We start from the raw sequence: 11,836 nt of genomic DNA, 5'->3' as shown, positions 1-11,836 counted from the left end.
GGAAGAAGATTCCAAAGAGGAAAATACAGAATAGAGAATAAAAGTCCTACACCAGGCATCAAGGACATGTTAACAGAATCATGAAACTAAATTACAAAAAAGAATATTCAAAACATACTGAAAAGCTCGTGCAAAAGTGATCTTGTCGGTCTCCATTTTTGACATTCAGGGTCTGACCTACTAAGTTTATACAAATTAAGAAGACATAGACATATATCAGCTTACCACAAAAGGAAATCATAGCTTGACTAACATTTAGGACAATTACACATATGGTGTGAATTACAGAACCAAACCTACAAGCGACCATGATAACAGAAAAATAAATCATATAAAATCAAGTCATATCTATAAATTGCACAAAACAAAAACTAATATCAATCAGGCTTCAAGCTTGCAACCAATCCTATTAGATAACAGCCTCTTTCCATCATATGTAAGAGTAGGGGCATAATCAAGCTGAGCTTGATCGAGCTAAGTTCAAGTCATATAATCAAGTTTGACTCGTTTTATTTCATGTCGTGCCTATTCTCATGTCTAAATGAGCCGCTTATCAGGAAGCATGGACATGCCAAGACCTAAGGCATGGCGCTAGCCACGGCTCCTACACATGTCAGACACACCAAAGTAATCTGAAAATCAATGATTAAAAATAAATAAATGTCTTGGTTCAATAGAAAGGCACAGAGAAGGAAGATGCTACCTAGGAAATTTACAAACTGCTTGAGAGTTTTCCAAATTTTCACGATGTTTAGCGGAGAGGAACACTAAGGTCCTCCTTAATTCCCTCCTTAATCTATTGAGTAATCCATGCAAAGTAGTTAAAGATGGATGGATCACAATAAATCATGGCCAGAGGCCAGCATTTGCTTACATGGGAGTTGGCAATCCCAAAGATCTCACACAGGTTCTCTCCGGAAGCATGGAGGAGTCTATTTATTTCTTATCTTTCTTCAGCTGTGGAGATAGAAAAATTATGTATTGTTTTGATAGACTTTGGAGGGTGTGAGTTAACCCGAAGAACTCCTATGAATCACTCGACTTGGAGACTCCAAATCCTCCTCAAGTAGTCTTTGTCTCATCTCTTATTTTATCATTAATTTGGAGTTTGGACTGATCTAGAGTTGCAAACTGAGAGTTTGTAGCAAAAAGTAGCAATACCTTCTAGCAGGAAACAACTAAATTCACTTTCTTCTTTCTAACTACAAAGTAAAACTGGGAGAAACTAATCAAAGATACCAAAACATCACAAGGAGAACTGAGAAAAGATCACATGCTTCTATACTTAGCTAAACATAGCATATTATTCAAAACAAAATTACAACAACACAAAGGAAAGAAAGAAAAAAAGAGATTGAACAGGGTTACATCGGGAGATTTGTACAGATCCTTCTACACGGGCGGGATGTTGGAGAAGGAGAAGCCCTTGTACCCCTTGTACGCATAATACGCGATCCGCGTGTAATAGAACCCCGGTATGAACAGCACCGACCCCAAGATCGCAAAGAAAACCCCTAATTGCCCTCCAAAAATTTCAGCAAGAAGAACAAGAATTGAAAGAAATCGCAGAGAATAGGAAAACCTAGGAAGGTAGGTAGGGTTTATAGAGGGAAGAGTAAAAGAGTACCGTGGGTTCGGTCGCCGCCGACGTGGTTGGCGGCCATGATGGCGCCAAGGACGATGCCGAGGGAACCGAAGACAAGGAGGGCGACGGCGAGGGCTATCTCTTTGATCGGAGGCCGGTTGCGGACGACGTAGGAGTCCTCCATCATGATGTCCTCGTCCGAGATCGAGAAGGCATGGTCGACGTACGCCATTAGTGAAGCTTGGGAGTGAGAGAGAAAATGGTTGGAGATCGATAGGGTATTGGAGTTTGTTGAGGAGGGATAAAGGGGGAGGAAGGAGAAGAAAAGTGGTAATCGGGAGTGTTGGCGTATGTTTTGGTTTTGCTCCCTATGTGGCAACTCGTGATTGATTTAAAACAGTTTGAATTCTCTTTGTTACTTTCGAGGATTCGATAAAATACTGGATTAGATCGTCTAATCCATATCAAGAAGTCAAAAACTGCTCTAATAGCAAATCAAGCTCTCTATTATTATCTTAATTTTCCTGAAAGTAACGAATTTGAGCCTGTGATTTGTGGTGTCCCTCCAAATGATGTCGGTGTTCCTCAACCCTACCTTAGTCACAAGTATGTTTGTTTAGATTAGATCCATAGACACCCTAGACACTTAGGTTTTGATTGAATTTTGAAATTTTTCCAACACTCTCTCGCTCGTAATATGCAGACATCCTAGTTGGGTATTGGTGATTGAGATGCCCTCCAAGAGCGCCTTTGCTAGACCACTCTTCCCCCTTCTGTCTTAAAAAAATAATGCGGCTCTGTCCATTTACATGGCCCTCCTACCACAAAGATATGTAGCATAAGCGGTTGTCTCCCTGGTCTTCACTTGAACTAATTATAATGTGTAGCTATGCTGCATCATTGGATTGCCATTTCCAATAGCACATTCGTTTGCTAGTGCCATCGATGTCCCACCATCTTAGCATCATGGCAATCCTTCGAGAGGTTCCACCTTCAAACTATAACCACCAACACCCTCCACGAGCCACCCACACCTATAGCCGAGCACCGCCACTTTTTGGCTAACCACCACCCTCCAACGACCGTTACAACATCAGATATTTAATTTTTGTTCTATTCTAACATTCCCCCACTATTTCGATTATATCATTTAATGCTGACCTTGAAATCACATAAAACAAATGCCAAAAGATCTCTAACTCATGAGGCTACCACCCATAAAAATATCATAAATTTATTACAAACAAATCGGTTTAGATCCGGTTCATAATACTGGTATCAGAGCCGACATTTCTTAGATAATAGTGAACACGCAATCCAAAACTAACCCAGGAAAGATCGCAACCATAAGAAACCAAGATCTCTTCTCCATCCTGATGGAGGTTTTCTCGATGCCACCACCACTAGTAGCCACCACCGACAATGAGCCACTAGCATGGATGAATGCAATATTTAAAGAACTTTTGATCTATTTGAAAAAGACTCGATCTAGGCCTTAGTAGAGACTCGACATCCGCCAACCACCACCCTATGTCACTAGCGTCGCTAGCCATGCGGAACCAACCCAAATTGCAGCAACAATCCCTCCTTCAGCCATGATGGAGCTCCCTCCACCTCTATAGACTAAGACTGTTGTCGTGGTGAAGCCAAAGCTGCCCGCATTGATGGTTTCAGAGTTGTCTTCCCCACTCATGGTGGAAACTAGGGTCTAAAACCCTAGTTTTTCACCGGTGGGAATCTAGGCTCTCCCAACCTAGACCATCACATTCATTCCTTTCTTCAACCACCCACACCTAAACCATGGTCGTTGTTCATGCCAGCACCAGTCATAAAACTATCGTCGATGACTATTATAGCTACAGCAAACCTGTAGTTAGTGGCCATGGGTCCAACACTTCCATGACCATCAACAAGCATGGCTAGATTCCTTGAGCTCACCACTAGCCAATAGTGGTCGCCGCAATCGCCAATGACCGTCAAGTGGTCAAACTAATGTGATTCAGACCACACTAAGTCATCTCATACATGGATACAATCTATGGGATCTATTTTTTATTTTATTTTAGTTATTTTCTTCAGATAAATAAAAATTCTGGATGTCGTGTTCGAACGCGGGGAGGTCGCATTCAAATGCCCCTTGCGAACACCTGCATACGTTCGCATCGATAGAGAACATAAATTGTGTATTTGAATGTACTTGACTCCGTTCGAACGCACGCATGCAAATACCTGCATACATTTGCATTGACAGTGAATGCAAATTGCATATTCGAATGCGCTCGACCCCGTTCGGACGCGCTCGACCCCGTTCGAACGCTGTCCGCGAGAATATAATATTTCTAAGGTTATTACTTGTTAGTTTGGCTTGTTAGGTTAGCTTCTTAAGATGTGGATAACAACCTAAAAGATTATTATAAATGAATATTGATTTTCTTCCCTTTCCTCTCTACCCTAACATTTTCCCTCCTCGTTCAAGCCTTAGCTGTGTGTCATCTCGACGCCAGATATCTCTAATCCCCCTTGACTATCGAGTCCTCCCTCCTCTTTAGGATCTTGACTAACTTTTCCCCCCTCATCTTTATCCCTTCAACACCACGTGCCACCAAATCCATCACCATTATCACCACCTTTATCACAATCATCACCATCACCCATCATCTCCACCTTCACCACAATATTACATATTTTCTCCCCAGGTGCAGCTAGAATATGTGAAGAACATGAATATCAAAAATGTAGATCAGAAAGATACAGAATGATCACCACTGGTTTTGTAATTTTATGACAATGCGTGAATATTTTGAGAATATTCTCCTCTGATTGTGCAGATTACTTCCCTACATATGAACTTGGTCAGGAACGGACGCACGATCCATATCAAGTTGTATCAGAGCCACCATTCCTCGGACACCATGCCAACAACCAGATCTATGGCATCGAGACCAATGAAAGCATCTCTATTTAGGGGGAGGCCATTGATATTATCAGATCAAAGGCAAACTCAAACTCACTAATACACTTAGTTAGAGTCTTTTCTTATTGCATTAGATATTTGGTTTTATTAAAATAAATTTCCTATAGGTCGCGTTCGAACGCCTTTGTGAACGCCTGCATCAAGTTCGCAAAAACAGAGAACACGAAATGCGCGTTCGAATGCGGTCGGGTGTGTTCGAACGTCGCGTTCGAACGTCTGTATTAGGTTCACATCAACAGAGAATATCATTTGTGCGTTCGAACGCGATCGGGCACGTTAGAACGCGATCGATGAGAGTCCACTAAAATTAAGGTTAATAATTGTTATTTTGACTTGTTGGCTAGCCTCTATAAAGGTATGGATGGTAGCCAAAATTATTATGCTATTGGAATATTAGTTTCTTGCCTCTCTATCTTCTCTCTTTCCTAATCTCACTCCTTCATCTTCACTAACCTTCCACCTCTATCGTTGGTAAGGTCTTTCCTAACTTCTAATCTCCCTCGGCTATCAAGTCCTCCCTCTTCCTTAGGATCTGGACCACTTCTTTCCCTTTATCTTTATCCCTTAAACAATCTCACCCATTTACCCTCATCTCCATTATCATCCATAGCCCTAACATCCACTCCACCCATCACCACCACCATCATCCACAATATATTGTATTTTAGTCCTAGTTGTAGTTCAAATCTACAAAGGAAGTAAATACAAAAAATGTAGATCAGGGAGGTACGGATCAATTTCACTTGTTTCATAATTTTCTTATAATGGGAGAATATTTGGTGAATATTTTCCCTCGATTGCGTGGACTACTTTCTACGATAAATTCAGATCTTGAAGGAACCATTCCGTAGACTATCACTCACCGATCAGGACTTCTCCAACCGGTAAGCGATTCATTATCCAAACCGACCAAAGGAGCCTTCTATACTTTATGGGGCAACGTATTCACACTCGGCACAAACAGAGATGGGTCACAAAATTATTGGAGTATGATTATGAAATCCAATGTAAGAAAGAAATAGAAAATAGAGCGACAGATGCACTATCGTGCCAACCCAATATCACCGAGCTCGCAGCCTATTCTTCTCCTACTTTTTCCTTCCTTAATGAGGGCCAAAAGGAGTAAGGACTCAAAAGAGTCGGAGGTATGCACGTACATCTGACTCATATATTTTGAGATTGTTATAGGAGGTATTGGATGATCCAGAGCGCCATCCAATATTGGAGAACCAAGGCGCTTTGCTGCTGGACCGTAGGTGCATTTGATATTTTAGTTACGATTTTTTTTATTGCATTAGTTGTTTATTTTTATTAAAATAAAATTTTTGTAGGTCGCGTTCGAACGCAAGAGGGGTCACGTTCAAATGCCCTTGCGAATGTCTGCATCAGGTTCGCAAATACAGAGAATGCATAACGCATGTTCGAACATAGTCGAGCGAGTTTGAACGCCGAATTTGAATGGCTGCATCGCGTTCGTACATACAAAGTACACCTTTTGTGCGTTCGAACGCGATCGAGCGCGTTCGAATGTGATCGGCAGGAGTCCTCTAGAATTATAGTTATCTATTATTTTAGGACTTGTTGGCTAGCATCTATAAATATGTGGATGGCAGCTAAATTTATTATGCAATTGGATTATTAATTTCTTGCCTCCTATCTTCTCTCTATTCTTTCTACCCAAATCTCTCACCTTTGTCTTCACGAACCTAACACCTCTACCGTTGGCAAGGTCTCTCATAACTTCTAATCTCCCTCTTCTTTGGGATCTGGACCACTTATTCCCCATTGTCTATATCTCTTAACTACATCCACCATCCACCTTCATCTCCATAATCATCCATAACCCTAACATCCACTCCACCCGTCACTATCACCATCACCTGCATTCTTTCATATTTTCATCCTAGTTGCAGTTCGAATCTGTGAAAAGTTTAAATACAAAAATTTTAGATCAGGGAGTTATAGATCTAATACACTTGGCTTCATAATTTTATGACTATAGGAGAATATTTGATGAATATTTTCCCACAATTGCATGGACTGATTCCTATAATAAATCTTGATTTTGAAGGAATCATTCCGTAGCCTATCTTTTAGTACAAGAACCCATCAATTTGGTATCAGAGACAGGTGAATCTTAGACCTCCATTAATAGTTGAAACAAGAAAGATGACATCAACAAGGAGACCAATGGAGAGCACACCGACAAGGAAAGACTCAACCCACAATAACCCTAATGATACGCCTTTTTGGTGAAGGGTCGATCTCTTCCAATTCTTGATCTGGACTAGATCTGGCATGGAACTTTGAAATAAGATCCCGAAATATTCCGCCGTTGGATCGATGTGAAATTTTGATATGTTGTCGCCCTAGAAAAGAGCTTTCCAACAAAGTTCAAGCGAATCAGAATTGTGGATCTCGAGATACCGTCCATTTAGTGGACGAACATCAGGATGCTCTATTTTGGATTCGTGGATGGAGGCACACGATCCTAGGTAATGATGGTTGGTGGAGGACCGGCGTTAATGTGGTGGCACCGGTGAAAAGTGATGGTGGAAGGGTTGTGGTTGATGGAGAGGTTAGGGCAAGTGTTGGATAGATTGGACGAAGGGGGAGGAGAGGGCCACTCCTAAGGGACTAGGGTGATTAGCCGGACGAGGGAGCTTAGAAGCGGCGTCGCCGGGGATTGAGAGAACGGGAGCAAAGAAGACGAAGGAGGCAAGGCAAAACTCAATCTCAATAATCAATGATAATTTTGGTTGTCCTACACATCCTTTTATAGGCTAACCAACAACTCACATTAACCCTAAAACACAATTTTTGCCGACCGCGTTCGAACTCGCCCGGCCGCGTTCAAATGCATCGAGTTCGCTCTTCTGGATTTGCGAACGCGATGCAGGCGTTCGAACGCGCAATCCAACGCGCCTGTCGGTATTTGCAAATGCGATGCAGGCGTTCACAGTGCATTCGAACGCACCGCGTTCGAACGCACAGTACATTCTCTTCACCACGTTCATAACCCCGTTCACAAACCGCGTTCGAACTCACTCCACCCGCGTTCGAACGCGACTTACAGAAAACTTATTTTAATGGAAATTAAATACTAAAACATGAAATAAAAACACTCCTAAAGTGAATCCATGCTCGAGACGACGTCGGTGAAGTCCGAATCGTATCAATCCACCACGCTTCCGCAACCTTGTCCTCAAGGTTTGAAGTTTGTGAAGCGATCTTTGAACTCTGGCTTAAGTTCCTCCATGGTATGATCTTCTGCATTGGTTCCCCACATATCTGAAGATATAGAAAATGTTAGTACTGAGAAAGAGGCAAGCTCACTTGTGTCCGATCCGTCGCCGCGAGTCTTTCGTAGGCACACAAGATAGGGGTAGTGCGACCATAACCGCCTTAAAGGGGTTCATCCTCAGTCGAGCTTGGATACTCATACTCCAACTAGTCCAAGGTGAAATTCGGGTCCATCTACATTGAGTCCACTTGGTCTCGGGTGGTCGAACCAATTGACTCAATGTCAGTTCAGCAATAGAAATCTGGTGCATCCGATTGCGCTCGGGAGGTCGAGTTAGATGCAGTTGGTGGATCCAGATTAGGTTCTCCCAGTGACTCAAGTTAGGTTCAGCTAGCCAAACTGATTGTTGGTTATGCTCATAATCATTCTCGCCCACTCCATGGATTAGGATCCGAGTCAAATGTATCTGGTATAAGCAAACTCGTCTTAAGTCAAGTAGAGGGTTTCTGATCATGTCCCTTATTTGACTTAACTGAGTCCTGAAGTCCAGAGATGACTCCCACCTGACTTGAACCCTTTGGCTCTTAGGTCCAACCCAACTAATGTCTAGCAATTCCACCTGGTCAAGCCCAACAATGTAGCCTTCTTGAAATTCTAACCACTTAGAGTCTTCAAAAAAATTTGAAATCCCTAATCTTTCTCTCTTAGTTCCATCTCCATTAGCCATTGCCATAGGAGTTGCCTTAGCACGTGGCAGCCTTGGCTGAGTAGTGACCACCTCCACTAGTTGCTTAAGTAGGGTTCCCGACGGTGTGGCAGTAGTCGGCGGCGATGGAAGGCCGAAGTTGGCCCAAAAAAACAAAATCTTCAGGTCCTTCTCTGTCTCGTTGCAGCCATGGCAAGGAGCCTTTGGTCATCCGGAATACTACAATAGTTGCTGGTGAGGCCCCTTTTGGGGTGGCGACGGTTGACTGCTGTGGAAGGCTGAGGTTGACAAAAACAAAATCTTCATCTAGCCATGGCGGGGAGCTTTCGATCGTTTGGGTGAGAAAATCATTAGCCCACAAGGTCTTTACGTCAGGCTGGTGCTGCCGTGGTTGGAAGATGGCAGTTGTAGCTCGGCGGGGAGCCGCAACGTCATCGCCGGTGATCGACCGTCGATTGACCGAGGAGAATGGTGGAAGGTCACTAGAGGCCATACATGATTTCTTCATAGTTCTTGACTCATTTGTGGTTGCAAATGAAGGTGGTGTAAGGCGGCCCAAGTCCGGAACTTGCGGTTCTGGATCATCTCCCTCACCACTGATGAGGAATATCCAGCGGCCACGTGTGGTCTTCCTCCATTCAATAGTGGTTCGCACGGTTGTCGACAACTCCGTTCTGACATCAAAAGAACATTTCCAACTGTCGAGCTTGCCAAAGGAAACTGCTGCCTTGAAGCTAGACTCTTCGCCGTTTCTGCAGGGATCGAGAATGGTGCAACCAGCCCTTCACAGTTTGTCGACGAGGTCTCCGGTGCATGGGAAGATGTGGAGGTTCCGAGGGCTGCTACAATGGTTGAGGATCCCATTGTAGTCGACAGCCGTTTGTTGCAGCTAACCATGGGTCGAGGTGTAGAAGCTCGATCTTGCCTGATAGTCGAACTCTCCCCAACTTTTGTGATGAACGGGGAGGCCGTGGAGGATGTTGGGTATGTTGCAGAGGGTTCCCCATGCTGCCTTGTGATTGCCCTGCTTGTTGAAGAAGGTTTCGGCCACGCCCGTATTTCCCACAGCATCTCCATCATCATTTGATTATTGATGGCCATCTGTTTGGAAAGAGACCCCAACACGGCTTGAACACTAGGTTCTTCCGTATTCCGATTAGATCGGGCGGTTCCACGGGTGAAAGTCCCCGCAACCGTTTCTCCCTCATCTATTGGGATAATCTCTTCTTCATCATCTCGCCGTGCAACCATGGATCTGGTTGTCGTCATTGGAAGCGCTTGTTGGAGGAACGGTGGCTCTGATACCAAGCTTGATACGATCTTGCCTCTGGCTATGGAGCTCTGATACCAGCTTGATACGATCACGCCTTTTTGGTGAAGGGTCGATCTCTTCCAATTCTTGATCTGGACTAGATCTGGCACGGAACTTTGAAATAAGATCCCGAAATATTCCGCCGTTGGATCGATGTGAAATTTTGATATGTTGTCGCCCTAGAAATTCCAACAAATCAAGTTTCAGGCGAATCAGAATTGTGGATCTCGAGATACCGTCCGTTTAGTGGACGAACATTAGGATGCTCTATTTTGGATTCGTGGATGGAGGCACGAGATCCTAGGTAATGATGGTTGGTGGAGGACCGGCGTTAATGTGGTGGCACCGGTGAAAAGTGATGGTGGAAGGGTTGTGGTTGATGGAGAGGTTAGGGCAAGTGTTGGATAGATTGGACGAAGGGGGAGGAGAGGGCCACTCCTAAGGGACTAGGGTGATTAGCCGGACGAGGGAGGTTAGAAGCGGCGTCGCCGGGGATTGAGAGAACGGGAGCGAAGAAGACGAAGGAGGCAAGGCAAAACACAATCTCAATAATCAATGATAATTTTGGTTGCCCTACACATTCTTTTATAGGCTAACCAACAACTCACATTAAAGCTAAAACACAATTTTCGCCGACCGCGTTCGAACTTGCCCGACCGCGTTTGAACGCACCGAGTTCGCTCTTCTGGATTTGCGAACGCGATGCAGGCGTTCGAACGCGTAATCGAACGCGCCTGTCGGTATTTGCGAACGCGATGCGGTGCGTTCGAACGCACAATACATTCTCTTCACCACGTTCACAACCCCGTTCACAAATCGCGTTCGAACTCACTCCACCCGCGTTCGAACGCGACTTACAGAAAACTTATTTTAATGGAAATCAAACACTAAAACATAAAACAAAAACACTCCTAAAGTGAATCCATGCTCGAGACGACGTCGGTGAAGTCCGAATCGTATCACCTAACCATGAGGCCGATTCCTTTGGAGCGACTACGGTAGGACCGAGTCAACCAATGTCCATTGGTGTGAATATGGGATTGGTGGATGAACTTAGGGGCATGTTCCAAACCTTGTTGCATAGAGTTGACGCAATGCAAAAGGATCATAATGATTTAAAAGAATATGTCGTGAATTGATTGACTTCGTCATCTCTTCAACAAAGATCGGTGTCTCAAGAAGGACCAGCGGTGAGACCATACCAAACCGATACCTCACAGGTCTAGGTGTGACATATTAGTGTCAATAATCCCTTGTTACCTATGCCTATACATCATCCCCTCACCTCTGATACAAAACCCAAGACTGACGGTTATGGAACCTGAGAGGCGTGCGGCACCGGTGCGCTTTCTCGATGAGGAGGATTGACACTTTGAGGATGAGGTTGATCTCTTCAGAGATGGTGATGGACGTGCTCGAGGATTTAGAGAAAGAGATCAACATGCACAAAGGTTTAGACTTGAACCAAGGATCTTTCACGAACCCAACAATGTTATTCGGGAGAGAACCGCACGCTTGGACTTTCCTAAATTCTAAGGCGGTGATCCACGAATTTGGTGTTTCAAGTTGAACAATACTTTAATTGTCAAGGGACAGCAGAGGACGCAAAGTTCCAAATGGTAAGCTTCCACCTCCAAGGAACGACATTGCATTGGTATAGATCGATTATTCATGGTGGAGGATTTACCGATTGGGATAATTTTTGTAAGAGAATTATACACAGATTTAGGACAGCGACATATGAAGATTTTGCGGCCACATTAAGCAACATGGTTCAAAGGACGACCGTATTGGAGTATCAAGCTGAATTTGAAAGAGTTAATAGTAGATGTGAGCCATCTTGGCCCGAACCGACATTGATGGGCGGTTTGCGCCTAGAACGTCGGCTGAAAATTCTGTAGGTTCAAATATAGCGGCTATGAGTACTAGACCACGACCATCTTTGAGACCTTCTTCTGATGTTAGAGGAGGCACAAGACCCCCCGTTCGAACTCTCACACTTGCCTAGGTGGAGG

General features: G+C 44.0%; 1 protein-coding gene across 1 annotated transcript; it reads right to left on the bottom strand.

The window, feature by feature from the left end:
* Positions 1 to 1,259: 1,259 nt before the first annotated feature.
* LOC140780726 (uncharacterized) lies at positions 1,260 to 1,958 on the bottom strand. Its single transcript, XM_073126451.1, has 2 exons — positions 1,628 to 1,958; positions 1,260 to 1,514 (listed from the first exon to the last, which is right to left on the bottom strand). Exons 1-2 carry the CDS (start codon positions 1,815 to 1,817, stop codon positions 1,393 to 1,395), a joined length of 312 nt encoding a protein of 103 aa, XP_072982552.1. The 5' UTR covers positions 1,818 to 1,958; the 3' UTR covers positions 1,260 to 1,392.
* Between the last annotated feature and the right edge of the window lie 9,878 nt (positions 1,959 to 11,836).

The sequence above is a fragment of the Typha latifolia genome, chromosome 1 (genome assembly GCF_019914945.1).
Source record: "Typha latifolia isolate L0001 chromosome 1, TyphaL0001v2, whole genome shotgun sequence".
In the NCBI taxonomy this organism is placed as follows: Eukaryota; Viridiplantae; Streptophyta; class Magnoliopsida; order Poales; family Typhaceae; genus Typha; species Typha latifolia.
Note: the sequence above shows the minus strand (reverse complement) of the source record. Positions and strands in the feature narration are given on the sequence as shown.

Excerpts from the sequence above, each read along its gene's own strand:
- LOC140780726 (XM_073126451.1), bottom strand. The coding sequence starts at position 1,817 with ATGGCGTACGTCGACCATGCCTTCTCGATCTCGGACGAGGACATCATG. Across the intron at positions 1,515-1,627 it reads CGGCGGCGACCGAACCCACG|GGGTTTTCTTTGCGATCTTG; the intron begins GTACTCTTTTAC and ends GAGGGCAATTAG.